At 44.5% G+C, this 16908-nt stretch overlaps 1 protein-coding gene and 1 non-coding gene across 2 annotated transcripts in view; one reads left to right on the forward strand and one right to left on the reverse strand.

The window, feature by feature from the left end:
• Window positions 1-16908, forward strand: part of LOC126267585 (atrial natriuretic peptide receptor 1-like) — a 323447-nt gene that overhangs the window by 161029 nt on the left and 145510 nt on the right. The window contains exons 7-8 of the mRNA XM_049972878.1: window positions 31-105; window positions 8819-8995. Of these exons, the coding sequence (XP_049828835.1) occupies window positions 31-105; window positions 8819-8995 (252 nt within the window). The remainder of the gene's footprint in view (window positions 1-30; window positions 106-8818; window positions 8996-16908) is intronic.
• On the reverse strand, window positions 6690-6764 carry Trnas-cga (transfer RNA serine (anticodon CGA)). Its single transcript has one exon. It is a non-coding gene; the product is annotated as a tRNA-Ser (tRNA).

Genomic DNA, 16908 nt, shown 5'->3' on the forward strand with positions numbered 1-16908 from the left:
AGTATAATAAAACTATGGTGATTGTTTCAGGGTTCGAAAGTTGCTCTTAAAGAAATAAACAAAAAGGTGGAACTAAACAGAGCGCTCCTTCTCGAATTGAAGAGGGTATGTACATGTCCTCTTTATGTCATACATTCTTTGTCTCACCATTACTTTCCACGCCTAGTGGTTTTAATATATATATATATATATATATATATATATATATATATATATATATATATATATATATGTGTGTGTGTGTGTGTGTGTGTGTGTGTGTGTGTGTGTGTGTATTTGTATGTGTTATTTTATTAATAATGTGTTATATATTGTGTTCGAAGGCGCTGATCTGTCTACAATAACTCTGAATATTAAGGCACACCTATTATTGTGTTATTAAATACCGGTGGCGCGATCTCGTCGTTACCACAACGCAAACGATTCCTCACCTTCCCCACGGCCCCGCACCAAACACACACCCACATATACTACCAGATTGTGAACTATAAATTAAATCTCGTTTATAGGTTGTTGGTCTCATTTCCTTCATACTCACACTTCCTGAACTTCCTTTATGCAGCGCGGTTAGTATTTATTTACAACGGATTATGTAAGAGCTACGAACTGTAAGTCAGGTCTAGTAACTAGGTATTTTGCACCAAGTAAATGTCACGCAGTCAAAGACAGAAGAACGGTTAAACTTGCGTCTTAACACATGTGCGACTTCAGTTTACACTTACTTAACCAGTATCACCGTCATTCAGGATGACACCATCTTTTCATATCCACTATTCGACTCATCAACCAGTAACTGATGGCTTAAACGAACACTGCAGTGATTGCCATTTAAAAAATTGCTTCATCAGTGGACGGGTTGGAAGTTACTTGCTGCGACACCGTAACAGCGCGGAGGATGAGCGTTGGTTCCATAGAAGAAATTCCTATTGCGCGACAGGGACTGATCCCGGAGCACCTCGTCATCTGTCACAAAACTTTTGCTCCTGAACAGCATTTTTTGGAACTCGGTTAGTAACGCCTCTTGTAGTTTAGGTAGGAATCATATAAAACCGTTGCTTAGTTTGAAAAGAAGGAGAGATGTACTGGCGGAAGCAAAGCTGTGAGGGAGAGACGTGAGTAGTGGTTCCGGGATCGTGTTCATTCAGGCACAGTGTTCCAATAGGCCAGAGAGTTTCAGAGAAACTGTGTACCCAGTAGCGAATTCGTATTCAATGATTGATGATGGTCGAAGATAACTAGACTCCTACCTTACTCATAGAATATAAAACGTGGTCTTGCTTTAGTGATATTGAGTGAAAATACTTTCATTGTTTCGTTTGGCCTGTAGGCTTTCATCATTGTATCCAGTCATTGATCAGCTTTGGTGACTAATAAAAGAGAGATAATACCATTCGCCGGCTGTACGGGTGCCAACTAGTAATGCAATGGTTAGATCTTTGATCGTCAGCCGCTTGTATGGCTTCAGTCTCACTTACGTCTTTTTATTCGTGTGGAAGTTTACTTATCTATTTAATTAACCTGGCAATTTTAGAGTCATCATGCCCTATGTTGCATGAAACAAGGCATTTTACATTTTTTGCGTTATATTTATTACGAGTCACATGCTATTAGCTACATCTAATATGCAAAATACTTAATATTTAGTAATTATTAAGGAAGGAAGGAAAGGGCACACCTCCAGTTTAGTATTGCACTGTATTCTATAGATTCCTTGGCACATGATCGAAATAGCTTTGGTTTCTGATACTGGAATAATGTGAGCAACGACGTGACAACATTTTGTCATCGATAGTGGAAGACCTGTCAACAGGCCTAAAGACAATGTTGTTACGCTTTCTGGCCACGAAGAAAGTAACCTTTTTGATTCTCGCTCCTAATATTTGCTTATCTCGCATACCTTGAATTTTGTCTCACTTCAGGGTTTTGAGGAAACTGAATGCGCTGGCTGCCGATTAACTGTGGCTGACAGAGGGTGTTTCAAGATAAAAAACTTTAAATATTGTAAAAACGACGAAATCCTTAAATTGGACAGTATAAAGGATATTGTGACAGCATAAGTATAAATTGTCAACACATTTTCACAAATTTAGATATCCTGTAGCAAACCGACGCTAATTAAGCAAACAGGAAAACTCTACACAGTGAAGGCTGAAATCGTAGAAAGAGGTCGACGGTAGGACTAATTCGAGTCTACAGTTGCAGCGACGCCGAGGTACAGCTTGAATGAACATTTTGATGGTGTCTCTTTGGACTTTCACCACAATGCAGTCCAAACAGGAAAAAGAACGTGCGTATACGCCAACGATGACTAAATAAGCGATCGTGCGTAATGAGTAATTTACCTGGTCATTAGTTACGGTAACTCATTTGTTGCCAGACTTACAAACATTATTATTATTTATTTATCGTATGGCAAAACCATCGTGCGTAATGAGTAATTTATCTGGTCATTAGTTGCGGTAACTCATTTGTTGCCAGACTTACAAACATTATTATTATTTATTTATCGTATGGCAATACAGGTACATAAGAAAGAAACAGACATATCACTAGTTTAACAAACGTTAATCACTGCAAAGAAACATTACTAATATAGCAAAGTTTAAGGATGACAAACAAACATCACGTCTAATAATATAGTTTATCGACTCTGGAACTGCGAGCAGAAAGTCGTTGGGGCTCTTCTGGAACACTCTTCAACAATCTGGCTGATGGTCTGAGTTTCTCCGCAGTCACACTGAGGGGATGCTATTTTACCCCACTTGTACAGGGAGTAAGCACATCTGCTGTGACGAGTTCGAATTCTATTTAGAGTGGACCACGTTTTGCGTGGTAGGTCAAGACGAGGTGGCCTTTGTGTGATGCAAGGCATGTTATTATTTTGCCATGCGTTCCATTTTTCAGACCATTCGTTTGTGATACTGAAACCTTCTTGTACACAGGTCCTTTCTGTTCCTTCTGGTGGTTCCTAGATCGAATCCTATTAGTGTTTGCAGCCTCAATGTCTTGATGGATTGGCAGGCTTCGACTTCCCATGATGTTTTTGTATTCACGTACAAGGGAGTCCGTACGTCTCAGGTGTGGCGGCTGGATGTGGCTTAGTATTGGGAGCCATTGCGTTGGAGTGGGTTTAATTACTCCAGAAATCATCCTTAGAGTGTTACGCAACTCGACATCCACCTTTCTTGCATGTGGGCTGTTTAGACAAATCGGAGCATATTATCCGGGAGCCGAGAATACAAATACTAAAGCAGAGGTGCAGAGAATAGAGGCCATTGCTCCCTCAGGTAGTACCACAGAGCTTTTGAATAATGTTGTTGCTTGTCATTAATTTTTCGGCCTTCTTTGTTAGGTGCTCTTTAAAAGATAGTGTTCTGTCCAGCGTCATGCCCCAGTACTTTGGAGTTTTATTGTGCTTGAGGATGGTGTTTTGAAATCGAATGTTGAGTTCCTTTCTAGTGACTTTGTTGTTGAGGTGGAAGCAACTAACCTCTGTTTTGGAAGCATTTAGTTAAATTTCCACTTACGGAAATATTCACCCATTGTCTTCAGGTCTTTCGTTAGTATGTCCTCAAATACTTCAATTGTGCTACATCTTGAAGCGAGGGCCCAATAGTCAGCATACCTGAACTTGAAACTTCCTGGCAGATTAAAACTGTGTGCCCGACCGAGACTCGAACTCGGGACCATTGCCTTTCGCGGGCAAGTTCTCTACCAACTGAGCTACCGAAGCAAAGTTTGGAAGGTAAGAGACGAGATACTGGCAGAAGTAAAGCTGTGAGTACCGGCCGTGAGTCGTGCTTCCGTAGCTCAGTTGGTAGAGCACTTGCCCGCGAAAGGCAAAGGTCCCGAGTTCGAGTCTCGGTCGGGCACACAGTTTTAATCTGCCAGGAAGTTTCATATCAGCGCACACTCCGCTGCAGATTGAAAATCTCATTCTGGAAACATCCCCCAGGCTGTGGCTAAGCCATGTCTCCGCTATATCCTTTCTTTCAGGAGTGCTAGTTCTGCAAGGTTCGCAGAAGAGCTTCTGCAAAGTTTGGAAGGTAGAAGACGAGATACTGGCAGAAGTAAAGCTGTGAGTACCGGGCGTGAGTCGTGCTTCCATAGCTCAGTTGGTAGAGCACTTGCCCGCGAAAGGCAAAGTTCCCGAGTTCGAGTCTCGGTGGGGCACACACTTTTAATCTGTCAGGAAGTTTCATATCAGCGCACACTCCGCTGCAGAGTGAAAATCTCATTCTGGATACCTGAAACTTTCTTGATTGTGAATCCGGCAAGTCTGTAACATAGAGGCTAAACAGCAGTGGTCCGAGCACTGATCATTGTGGTAAACCATTCCTTAGTTTTTTGATGGAGCTGTAGTCAATGCCCAACTCTTTCATCTCGACCACGCTGCATAATGTTATGATATCTCTTGTAAGTACGTACTCCTCACAAACAATGCAAGTGTAGGGGTTGGATAAAAATGTGGAAATAGAGCAAAGTCGTGCATTCTTGCACGTAATTTCGGACGCTTAAGTCTCAACGTGGAAATAAATGTGTGTTGAGTGATAGTGACAAATAGTCATCGAAGAGCACTGTGAGGAAAAATAAGATGACGGTTGCTGCAAAAGTAACAGCAGAGCTGAATGCAGAACTGGCGAACCATGTCGGTACCGACACAACCCGAAGGGAAGTCCTAAAGCAGGACATTGCAGGGCGAGTTGCAATTCCAACACGACTCATCAATTATGCAAATACCCGTAACATAAAACGTGGTGCTGAAACCATAGTATCTGGACTACGGAGCAATCGAAGAATATTATTTGGTCAGGTGAGTCTTGTTTGAGGCTGTTTCGGACATTTGTCCACGACTGCGCTCAAGAGTGAACCATGGCTGGGATTTGGTGATGATTTGGGCAGCCATATCTCTGAAGGTAGCAGGGGTAAAATACAGGGAGCGAAAGGCTATTTACAATTTGTACAGATACCAGATGGCAGTTATAAGAGTCGAGGGACATGAAAGGGAATCAATTGTTGGGAAGGGAGTGAGACAGGTTTGTAGTCTCTCCCTGATGTTATTCAATCTGTATACTGAGCAAGCAGTGAAGGAAACAAAAGAAAAATTCGGAGAAGAAATCAAAATGTTGAGGTTCGCCGATGACATTGTAATTCTGTCAGAGACAGCAAAGGACTTGGAAGAGCAGTTGAACGGAAAGAATAGTGTCTTGAAAGGAGGATATAAGATGAACATCAACAAAAGCAAAACGAGGATAATGGAATGTAGTCGAATTAAGTTGGGTAATGCTGAGGGAATTAGATTAGGAAATGAGACACTTAAAGTAGTAAAGGAGTTTTGCTATTTGGGGAGCAAAATAACTGTTGACGGTCTAAGTAGAGTGGATATAAAATGTACACTGGCAATGGCAAGCAAAGCGTTTCTGAAGAAGAGAAATTTGTTAACATCGAGTATAGATTTGTATTTGTATTTGTATGGTGTGTAGCCATGTATGGAAGTGAAACATGGACGATAAATAGTATGGACAAGAAGAGAATAGAAGCTTTCGAAATGTGGTGCTACAGAAGAATGCTGAAGATTAGATGGGTAGATCACATAACTAATGAGGAAGTATTGAACAGGATTGGGGAGGAGAGAAGTTTGTGGCTCAACTTGACCAGAAGAAGTGATCGGTTGGTAGGACATGTTCTGAGGCATCAAGGGATCACCAATTTAGTATTGGAGGGCTGCATGGAGGGTAAAAATCGTAGAGGGAGACCAGGAGATGACTACACTAAGCAGATTCAGAAGGATGTAGGTTGCAGAAGGTACTGGGTGATGAAGAAGCTTGTACAAGATAGAGTAGCATGGAGAGCTGCATTAAACCAGTCTCGGCACTGAAGACCACAACAACAACAATCTCTGTAGGCCATGATCCGCATGGTTGTACTGTAAGGTCACATTACTGCCATTTTATATAATCAGGTCCATCCCATGGTACAATGTATTTTCACCAATGGTGATGCTGTGTTCTAAGACTACAGGCTCCGATTCAGACAGCTCGCATTGTCCAGGTCTGGTTTTGTGAGCAAATGGTTGAACTGTCGCATCTCCCCTGACCTTCATAGTCATCAGATCTGAGTATTACTGAGCTTCGTGGTCTGCTTTGAGAGAAGAGTGCACGATCGCTATCTCCATGGTAGTTACCTGAGATGGTCACTATTTTGCAGGAACTATAGTTTAACTACTTGTTTTCAAACGAAAAATGCTCAGAAAAATATATAGTCCCGTGACAGTTTCACAAACAGGAGAATGGAGAATTCGAAAAAAAAAAGAATTGAAAGATGTTTATGCACAGCCTGACATTATAAAAAGAATAAGAAGAAGAAGGTTGGCCTTGGCTGGACATGTAGCAAGGATAAATTAAGGGAGGATATCCCATGATGTATTTCTGGGAGCTGCAGCTGGAAAGAGATACCGAGGACGACCACGGAAGATGGAAAGACATTATTGACAAGGACGCCGAGGACAAGGGACTAGGAGCGGGCGAGCGGTGGCAGGAGGCTCGCGATGGGGAACGATTGCGGAGGAGTGCGGAACAGGTATATGGTCACTAAGGCCCAAGCCACGGACAGGTAAGTAAATAGAATGAGATTTTCACTCTGCAGCGGAGTGTGCGCTGATATGAAACTTCCTGGCAGATTAAAACTGTGTGCCCGACCGAGACTCGAACTCGGGACCTTTGCCTTTCGCGGGCAAGTGCTCTACCAACTGAGCTACCGAAGCACGATTCACGTCCGGTACTCACAGCTTTACTTCTGCCAGTATCCCGTCTCCTACCTTCCAACCTTTACAGAAGCTCTTCTGCGAAACTTGCAGAACTAACACTCCTGAAAGAAAGGATATTGCGGAGACATGGCTTAGCCACAGCCTAGGGGATGTTTCCAGAATGAGATTTTCACTCTGCAGCGGAGTGTGCGCTGATATGAAACTTCCTGGCAGATTAAAACTGTGTGCCCGACCGAGACTCGAACTCGGGATCTTTGCCTTTCGCGGGCAAGTGCTCTACCAACTGAGCTACCGAAGCACGAGTCACGTCCGGTACTCACAGCTTTACTTCTGCCAGTCGGGCACACAGTTTTAATCTGCCAGGAAGTTGCAGGTAAGTAAATAGTTTATGATTTCCCTTGAAAATCATACGGATCCTGTATTTATCGGTTCGTGGTAGTTTTTTTTAATGTCAACGTATTTCCTTTACCATTTTAGGCATGACAATGTGTGGTGTTTTCAGTGTTCCATATTTTTGTCCACGCCATGCAAGTAGCCTAGGATGTCAAAATGATAATGTTAGACTGAACAGTATTTTGAGTATTTTCTGTTACTAACACTGCTACCAAAGGCATTTATTCTTCCTTTTTTCCCTTATGAAGCATTGGATTTACACTACTGGCCATTAAAAATGCTACACCAAGAAGAAATGCAGATGTTAAATGGGTATTCATTCTACAAGAACTGATATGTGATTACATTTTCACGCAATTTAGGTGCATCGATCCTGAGAAACCAGTACTCAGAATAACCACCTCTGGCCGTAATAACGGCCTTGATACGCCTAGGCATTGAGTCAAACAGAGCTTGGATGGCGTGTACAGGTACAGCTGCCCATGCAGCTTCAAGAAGATACCACAGTTCATCAACAATAGTGACTGGCGTATTGTGACGAGGCAGTTGCTTGGCTACCATTGACCAGACGTTTTCAGTTGGTGTGAGATCTTGAGAATGTGCTGGTCAGGGCAGCAGTCGAACATTTTCTGTATCCAGAAAGACCATTACAGGATCTGCAACGTTTGATCGTGTATTATCCTGCTGAAATATAGGATTTCGCAGGAATTGAATGAAGGGTAGAGCCATATGTCGTAACACATCTGAAATGTAAGACCGAGAGGTGTAACCAATGGCACCCCATACCATCACTCCGGGTGATACGCCAGTATGGCGATGACGAATATACGTTTCCAATGTGCGTTCAGCGCGATGTCGCCAAACACGGATGCAACCATCATGATGCTGTAAACAGAACGAGGATTCATCCGAAAATATGACGTTTTGCCGTTCGTGCACCCAGGTTTCGTCGTTGAGTCCACCACCTCACGCGCTGCTGTCTGTGATGCAGCGTCAAGGGTAACCGCAGCCATGGTCTCCGAGCTGATAGTCCATGCTGCTGCAAACGTCGTCGAACTGTTGTTGTTTTGAAAACGTCCCGATCTGTTGACTCAGGGATTGCGACGTGGCTGCACAGTCCCTTACAGCCATGCTGATAAGATGCCTGTCATCTCGACTGCTAGTGATACGAGACCATTGGGATGGAGCACGGCGTTCCATATTACCCTCCTGAACCCACCGATTCCATATTCTGCTAACAGTCATTGGATCTCGAGCAACGCGAGCAGCAATGTCGCGATACGATGAACCGCAACCGCGATAGGCTACAATCCGATCTTTATCAAAGTCTGAATCGTGATGGGATGCATTTCTCCTCCTTACATGAGGCATCACAACAATGTTCCACCAGGCAACGCCGGTCAACTGCTGTTTGTGTATGAGAAATCGGTTTGTAGCTTTCCTCATGTCAGTACGTTGTAGGTGTCACCACCGTCGCCAACCTTTTGTGAATGTTCTGAGATGGCAATCATTTGCATACCACAGCATGTTCTTCGTGTCGGTTAAATTTCGCGTCTGTAGCACGTCACCTTCGTGGTCTAGCAACTCTAATGGCCAGTAGTGTATTTTATGCTTCGCCTCCGGCTGAGTGTTTAGAGGAGCGTGTGCTGGCTGCTGCAGATGAAGGACCTGCACCACGACCACCTGGTGCGCTTCCTGGGCGCCTGCGTGGACCCGCCCAACTGCTACCTGCTGACCGAGTACTGCCCCAAGGGCAGCCTGCAGGACATCCTCGAGAATGAGCAGATACAGCTCGACTGGATGTTCCGGTACAGCCTCATGCACGACATCGTCAAGGTGACGGCCCACTTTCATATCTTCTCTGCGTGTCAGTAACAGCAGAAGTACCTACCGCTGTAAGCTGTTAGCAGTAGATCACCTGTATTCGAAAAGAGGCTTTCATAGTTTAGTGATGATCAGGTTTATATTCAGCTACGACAAAATAACAGTGTTTACTTAAATTATCTCAAATATACAGGGTGTTTCAAAATGAATTTAAGGGTTTTAAGGCATTGTTACATTTAACTTAACTATAAATAATAAATGAAACGAAAGAGCAAATTCAGACAGTTTTGCTTGTATACCTGTGCCCCACGTGATGAGTGGAACGACCAAGAGTGACTGAAGAACACTTTGAACGAGTGAGAGTGTTTCTGGGCAGCCGCAAGATATCAGTTAGGAAGGCTAGTCGGGATGTAGCAGTCCCGCTGAGGTCTGTGCATACACTTTTAAGGAGACACTTATACGTCCGTCCTTATCATCTGCAGATGTTTAAACCTCTGAAGCCTACATTCTACGGTTTCCGTGCCCACTTTACAGACGAAGTGTTGCTAGGTTATCATGGAGACATTCTTGATCGTGTCGTCTTCAATGATGAACTGACGTTTCATCTAAGTGAAAAACTGAACAAACAAAATTTCCACATCTTGCAGTCAGCAAATCCCTACTACGTGGTACACCTGCCACGAGACTACCCTAAATTCAACGTTTTTTGTGCCGTATCCCATCGGAAAGTTTGTGGGTTTTTCTTTTTTGACGAAGCAACTGAAACTGGAGTTTCTTACCTTGATGAGCTAGAACTATTGCTCTTTCCTCAAGTCGAATAAACTGAACCATAGAACTTTATTTGGAGCGAGATGGTGCGCCGCAGGAGTCGGATGACAGAGCTTCTTTTCCTTGATGGTTCAAATGGCTCTGAGCACTATGGGACTTTATATCTATGGTCATCAGTCCTCTAGAACTTAGAACTACTTAAACCTAGCTAACCTAAGGACATCACACAACACCCAGCCATCACGAGGCAGAGAAAATCCCTGACCCCGCCGGGAATCGAACCCGGGCGTGGGAAGCGAGAACGCTACCGCACGACCACGAGATGCGGGCTATTTTGCTTGACCTCCATGTTGTGACGTCATGCGATTTTTACCTTTGGATGTTCACAAAGGGTAATGCGTATGTGCTTCCCCTATCAGCTGCTGTACCCCACTTCAGAAACAGCATTGTAGTCAATATTCCTGCAGACGCACTATACAAAGTTTAGTGAGAACGCGCCTATTGACTCAGTCTATGACAAAATGATGCTTTACACACTGAACGGTGTGAGAAAAATTGTTTCACTAAAAGCTGATTTTGAGGGACTGTAACAAAAGGCTTCTGGAAATCTAGAAATATGGAATCAATTTGAGATTCCAACAAATTTTTCACATAATTTCATACTATTTTGAAAATTAGTCTCACTTACGACACCGCACAAAAATGTGTATTATATTTTTACTGTTCACACAGTAAAAATACAGAACCGGGCATAGAGTTTTAGACTGTATTCTGTTGTATGTTAACCGGGAGCCTAGAAACGACGGAGACGCTCCATCCTCGCCGCAGCCGCAGTGCTCCACAATCCCATGACGACTACCGCAGTCCACTTCACCCCTCTGCCGCTCCACACCAAACCACTCTCTCAGGGTTCGGCCCCCGGTGGACATCCTCAGGGAACGTCTCACACCAGACGAGTGTAACCCCAATGTTTGCGTGGTAGAGTAAAGGTGGTGCACGAGTACGTGGAGAAATTGTTTGCGCAGCTCAAATGGCTCTGACCACTATGCGACTTAACTTCTGAGGTCATCAGTCGCCTAGCACTTAGAACCAATTAAACCTAACTAACCTAAGGACATCACACACATCCATGCCCGAGGCAGGATTCGGACTTGTCACCCTAGCGGTCCCTCGGCTCCAGACTGTAGCGCCTAGAACTGCACGGCCACTGTGGCCGCCGTTTGCGCCTCAATCGTCGACATAGTGTGGCTGAGACGGAATAAGGTGAACCAGTCCACATTCGCCGAGGCATATGGAAAACCGCCTAAAAACCACCCACAGACTGGCCAGCTCACCGGACCTCGACGCAAGTCCGCCGGGCGGATTCGTGCCGCGGACCAGGCGCTCCTTCCCAATCCGGAAAGCGCTGCGTTAGACCGAACGGCTAACCGGGCAGGCGAGTTTCAGATTTTAACTTATTTAGCACTTCGCAACACCTTTTGCTACATTATCCATATGCACCACAGAATGTACCTGCAAAATTACATCATTGTATGACATATTTCGAGCAATACGGGCAGTACAATGTTCCATACATGAGAGTTCTGTTCTTTAAAGAAATGGAGATGGGAAACTTAATTAATTATTATATTAGGGGAGATCAAAAAGCTTTCATTCGAAAGCTCTGAAGTCCAGACTCGGTATGCTAATGTGACAAAGCGTCGTGAGCACTGACGTAATCAAGCTACGGGGTGAAGTTACTTGTTTCGTAGAAAACCGTGTCCTGGTGCGTGAAGAGGTCCGTGTAACTGCCTGGTGTACATCCTCTTACGACAGGAATCGTCGACACTTCAGTGGCTTTTCTAAGACACCGAAGGCTTGAAACTCGCATGGGGCGAGATCAGGAATACAGGACAGGTGTTCTTTCGTCCGTAGTGGATGAAACTGGCCTCCGAGGTGGACCAGCGCCTGGTGTCGAACCGACATCAGCACGGAACTTGGACCATCATTCTGCAACGGTAGTTTTCGACAGGCATGCTGCCCCATACACATTCTTCATTCTCCGATGGATGTGTCTGGTGCTGGTCCTTCGGCAGCCAAGAAAGGAATAACGGCACGATGATCGCATTTCGAGCATTTGGCAATTACGTCGCCATAGTTCACGTTTCCGCATTTACTGCACGCACGTCGCCACACCGTTCCCTTCCCTACATGTCGGTGCATATATATCCACATCGGTGTCGCGATACGTGATATAAACGCTGTGGCAACACCCTCATACGGAATGTTTTTAATCGTTCCTCGTACAGGGTGTTACTAAAATGAATGTACAAAATGAAAGGGCTACAACAAGTTAGTTTCACTTATAAAACCACGTCGGCATCCCTTAGCGTTCGGCGCTAGGCATCCAACTCGCAATCCGAGTCCAAATAGTGGCAGGTATTCCGGGTAGGGCAACACCACGGCTTTTTTTTTCGGAATGTGCCGGAACACGAACGTGTTGCGTTTGTGAGTGCCGAGGCCTGTTTGATCCGATATCGCACAGAGGGCGGCAACTGTACACATTACAGAGTCTGGTTCACCCTGCGTCAGTGTATCAACAAACGGGGACACTCTCATGTTTGGTATTGTGCGGAGCGTACACGAAATGGAACGCTTTTCGTAGGTGGAAAGGGCAGCGGACTGAAATGCTCTCGCTGCTCAACAGTTGAACGTTTAGCAGTTTCCAATCGTCAAGTGCCAGATCCACGTACGTTCATCGCCATCCACGTCTGACTTGGCATCGTAGTGGTGTGTGCGCTTAAGGTTTACACCGAAACCCAACGCATTCAGTTTGTGAGACGGACGCAAGGCCCGTCTGATGTGGTCATCAACGCACAGTGCATATCTCATTGTTTGAGGAGGAGATGTTAGTACTGGTCCGCAGCTTCTGGTCGTGCGGTAGCGTTCTCGCTACCCGCGCCCGGGTTCCCGGGTTCGATTCCCGGCGGGGTCAGTGATTTACTCTGCCTCGTGATGAGTGGGTGTTGTGTGATGTCCTTAGGTTAGTTAGGTTTAAGTAGTTCTAAGTTCTAGGGGACTGATGACCATAGATGTTAAGTCCCAGAGTGCTCATAGCCAGCCATTTTTTGTTAGCACTGCTGCAAAACACGCCCGCAACTGAGCGTTGCTTGACATGTGGGTGTAAGCTATTCCACAGTCTGGTGTGTGTGTAACGAAGACGATTTGCACCCTTGCCGCCTTCAACGTTGAGGCCCTTAACCCACAAGATTTTCCGCTTCACAATGAATTCTGCCAGCGGTATTTTCAGAAGTGTTTCACTCATCCTGAATTCCCAGGCTTTGTGTTTTTAACGGATGAGGCATCATTTACAAGGGAAGCAGCGTTCAACAGCCAAAATCAACACGTGTGGGCTCAGCGAAATCTTCATGCCACCTCTGTTCATGGCTGCTAAGGGTGCTTCGCTGGCAACGTTTGGGCTGGTTCAGTAGCAGACAACCCCATTGATCGAAACATGCTCTCCTGGCACTTGAATCGATATATTTAATCTTCTTAAGGGAAACACGGCCAGAGCTATTACAGCGTGTCCCACTCAGTGTTAAATAGGACTTGTCATACTAACAAAATTATGCATGTGTGCACTTCGCTCGTGTGGTATAAAACCATTTGGATGAGGTCGTTGGTGAGAACTGGATAGGATTTGGTGCACCGGTAGCATGGCCTTCACGTTTTCCCAGTTTACCACCCGTTGACGTTTTCGTCTGGAGTCACATGAAACCTGTTGTTTGTGAGACACCTATCGATACGGATGGAGACCTAATAGCTTGAATCATGGCAGCCTCTGCTACAAACCTCACTTTTCCAGAGGTATCTGAAATCGTGTGACAGTCACTTAGTTCTCGTATTTTCAAACTTGTGGGTGTAATTTCGAGCAGTTCTTGTCCCTTTACGTCACTAAGAAATTGAAGACGTTATCCTGAGGGCCTGCTACCATTTCGACACGGATAGCGTGTTCTATGCCTAACTTCCCAGCTGCGTGCGACTCAGTTGCCCATCGCCGAATGCTGAGGAGTGTGGACATAGCTTGGTATGTGACAGTTGCTTTATTACGATCCACTCCGTCAGCCCTCTCAATTTTGGGGTTCCTATCTCAGTCAGTAGAAACATTACCCTTATACAATCACTTTGTTTTTCGTCTTTCTGTCTGTCTGTCCGACTGTTTAGACCCACTTTTGTTTTTTATTTAGGAAAGGGTACATGGATCAAGTTGAAATTTAAGTCACGTTCTGAGGTCTTCTGGGCCTTGAGAGTGTGAAACATTTAAGCTGCTAAGTCAATGAAGTCCAAATATGCGACCATTTGTGCTACATATTTAGATACTCGCAAACTCACTCATCTCAATCTATAGCGTACTTCTCATTGCCCTAGAGTCATGAAATTCGACAAGAACTAAGGCTTTACAGCACAAATAAAGAAAAATTTCGAATGTTGGTGACCTGCAATTGTTGTTCTTGTTGTGGTCTTAAGTCTAGAAACTGGTTTGATACAACCCTCCATGCTACTCTATCTTGAGCAAGCCTCTTCATCTCCGAGTAATTACTGTAACATACATCCTTCTGAATCTGCTTGCTATATTCATCTCTTGGTCTCCCTCAACGGTTTTTATCCCCCACGCTTCCCTCCAGTACTAAATCGGTAATCTCTTGATGCCTCAGAACGTGTTCTACCAACTGACCCCTTTTCTAGTGAAGTTGTGGAAAAAATGCCTCTTCTTCCCAAATCTATTCAGTACCTCGTCATTAGTTACGCGATCTGCCCATCTAATCATCAGTATTCTATTATAGCTCCATGTTTCGAAAGATTCTATTGTCTTCTTGTCCAAACTATTTATCGTCCATATATCACTTCTACAAATGGCTACACTCCACACAAATACATTCAGAGAGGACCTTCCGACACTTAAATTTATACACATTTCTCTTCTTCAGAAACGCTTTCCTTGCCATAACCAGTCTACATTTTATATCCTCTCTGCTTCGACTATCATCAGTTATTTTGCTTCCCAAACTGCAAAATTCATCTACTACTTTAAGTCACTGATTGCTTAATTTAATTCCTTCGGCCTCACCTCATTTAATTCTACTACATTCCATTATCCTTGTTTTCTCCATTATTGTTTTTCATCTTACATCCTCCTTTCAAGACACTGTCGATTCCGCCCACTTGCACTTCAGGTCCTTTGCTGTCTCAGAAAGAATTACAATGTCGTCGGAAAACCTCAAAGTTTTTCTCTCTTCTCCATGGATGTTAATTTCCACTCCAAATGTTTCTTTTTCTTCCATTACTGCTTGCTCAATATAGAGATTGAGTAACATCGGGGATAGGCTAAAACCCTGTTTCACTCTCTTATCAGTCACTGCTTCCCTTTCGTGCCCATCGAGTCTTATAACTGCCATCTGATTTCTATACAAATTGTAAACAGCCTTTCGCTCCCTGTATTTTACCCCTGCTGCGTTTAGAATTTGAAAGAGAGTATTCCAGTCAACATTGTCAAATGCTTTCTCTGAGTCAACAAGTGCTAGAACGTAGGTTTGTCTTTCCTTATCCTATCTTCTAAGATAAGCAATCTGTAATTGTTGCTGTCGTTGTGATCTTCGGTCCAGAGACTGGTTTGATGCTGCCCTTCATGCTACTTTATCCTGCGCAAGGTACTTCATCTCGAAGTAACTACTGCAACCTACATCCTCCTCAATCTGATTAGTGTATTCATCTCTTAGTCTCCCTGTGCAATTTTTACCCTCCACTCTGCCCTCCAATACTAAATTGGTGATCCCCTGATGCCTCATAACATATCCTACCAACCGGTTCCCTCTTCTAGTCAACTTGTGCCACGAAATCCTTTTCTCGCCATTTCTTTTCAGCACCTTCTAATGAGCCTTTCTCCACAGGAACAAGTATAGAGATCAAAATGAAATTTATGTCAAACACTAAGGTCTACGGACTGTTGGCGGTGTAAAAAAATTAAGCTTCTAAGTTAATGCAGTCAAGAGATATGGCCACACATTTCATACATTTTGACACATACAAACTGACACATCGAAACTTATAGATGGACACCTACACGTACACTGTGTGATCAAAAGTACCCGGATACGCCCAAAAACATATGTTTTTCGTATTAAGTGCGCATTGTGCTGCCACGTACTGCCAGGTACTCCGTATCAATGACCTCAGAAGCCATTAGACATCGTGAAAGAGCTGAATGGAGCGCTCCGCGGAACTGAAGAAATTCGAAGGTAGTCAGGCGATTGGGTGTCACTTTGTCATACGTCTGTACGCGGGATTTCCACACTCCTAAACATCCCTAGGTCCACTGTTTCCGATGTGGTAGTGAAGTGGAAATGTGAAGGGAGACGTACAGCACAAACGTGCACAGGCCGACCTCACCTCTTGAATGCCAGTGACCGCCGACAGTTGAAGAGGGTCGTAACGTGTAATAGGGAGGCATCTATCCAGATCATCACACTGGATTCCAAACTGCATCAGAATACACTGCAAGTACTATGACAGTCTGGAGGCGAGAAAACTTGCATTTCATAGTCGAGAGGCTAATCATTAGCCACACATCAAGCCGGTAAATGCTAAGCGACGCCTCGCTTGGTGTAAGGAGCGTAACCATTGGACGATTGAACAGTGGAAAAACGTTGTGTGGATTTACGAATCACGGTACACAATGTGGCGATCCGATGGCAGGGTGTGCGTAAGGCGAATGACCGATGAACGTCATCTGCCAGGATGTGTAGCGCCAACAGTAAAATTCGGAGGCGGTGGTGTTATGGTGTGGTCGTGTTTCTCATGGAGGGGGCTTGCACCGCTTGTTATTTTGCGTGGTACTATCTCAGCACAGGCCTTCATTGATGTTTTAAGCACCTTCTTGCTTCGAATTGTTGAAGAGCAATTCGAGGATGGCGATTGCTTCTTTCAACACGATGGAGCGCCTGTTCATAATGCACGGCCCGTGGTTACACGACAATAACGGCCCTGTAATGGACTGGCCTGCACAGAGTTCTGATCTGAATCGTATAAAGCACCTTCGGGATGTTTTGGAACGCCGGCTTCGTGCCAGGCCTCACCGAGTGACATCGATACCTCTCCTCAGAGCAGCGCTCCGTGAAGAA

This window comes from Schistocerca gregaria, chromosome 4 (assembly GCF_023897955.1).
Source record: "Schistocerca gregaria isolate iqSchGreg1 chromosome 4, iqSchGreg1.2, whole genome shotgun sequence".
Classification (NCBI taxonomy): Eukaryota; Metazoa; Arthropoda; class Insecta; order Orthoptera; family Acrididae; genus Schistocerca; species Schistocerca gregaria.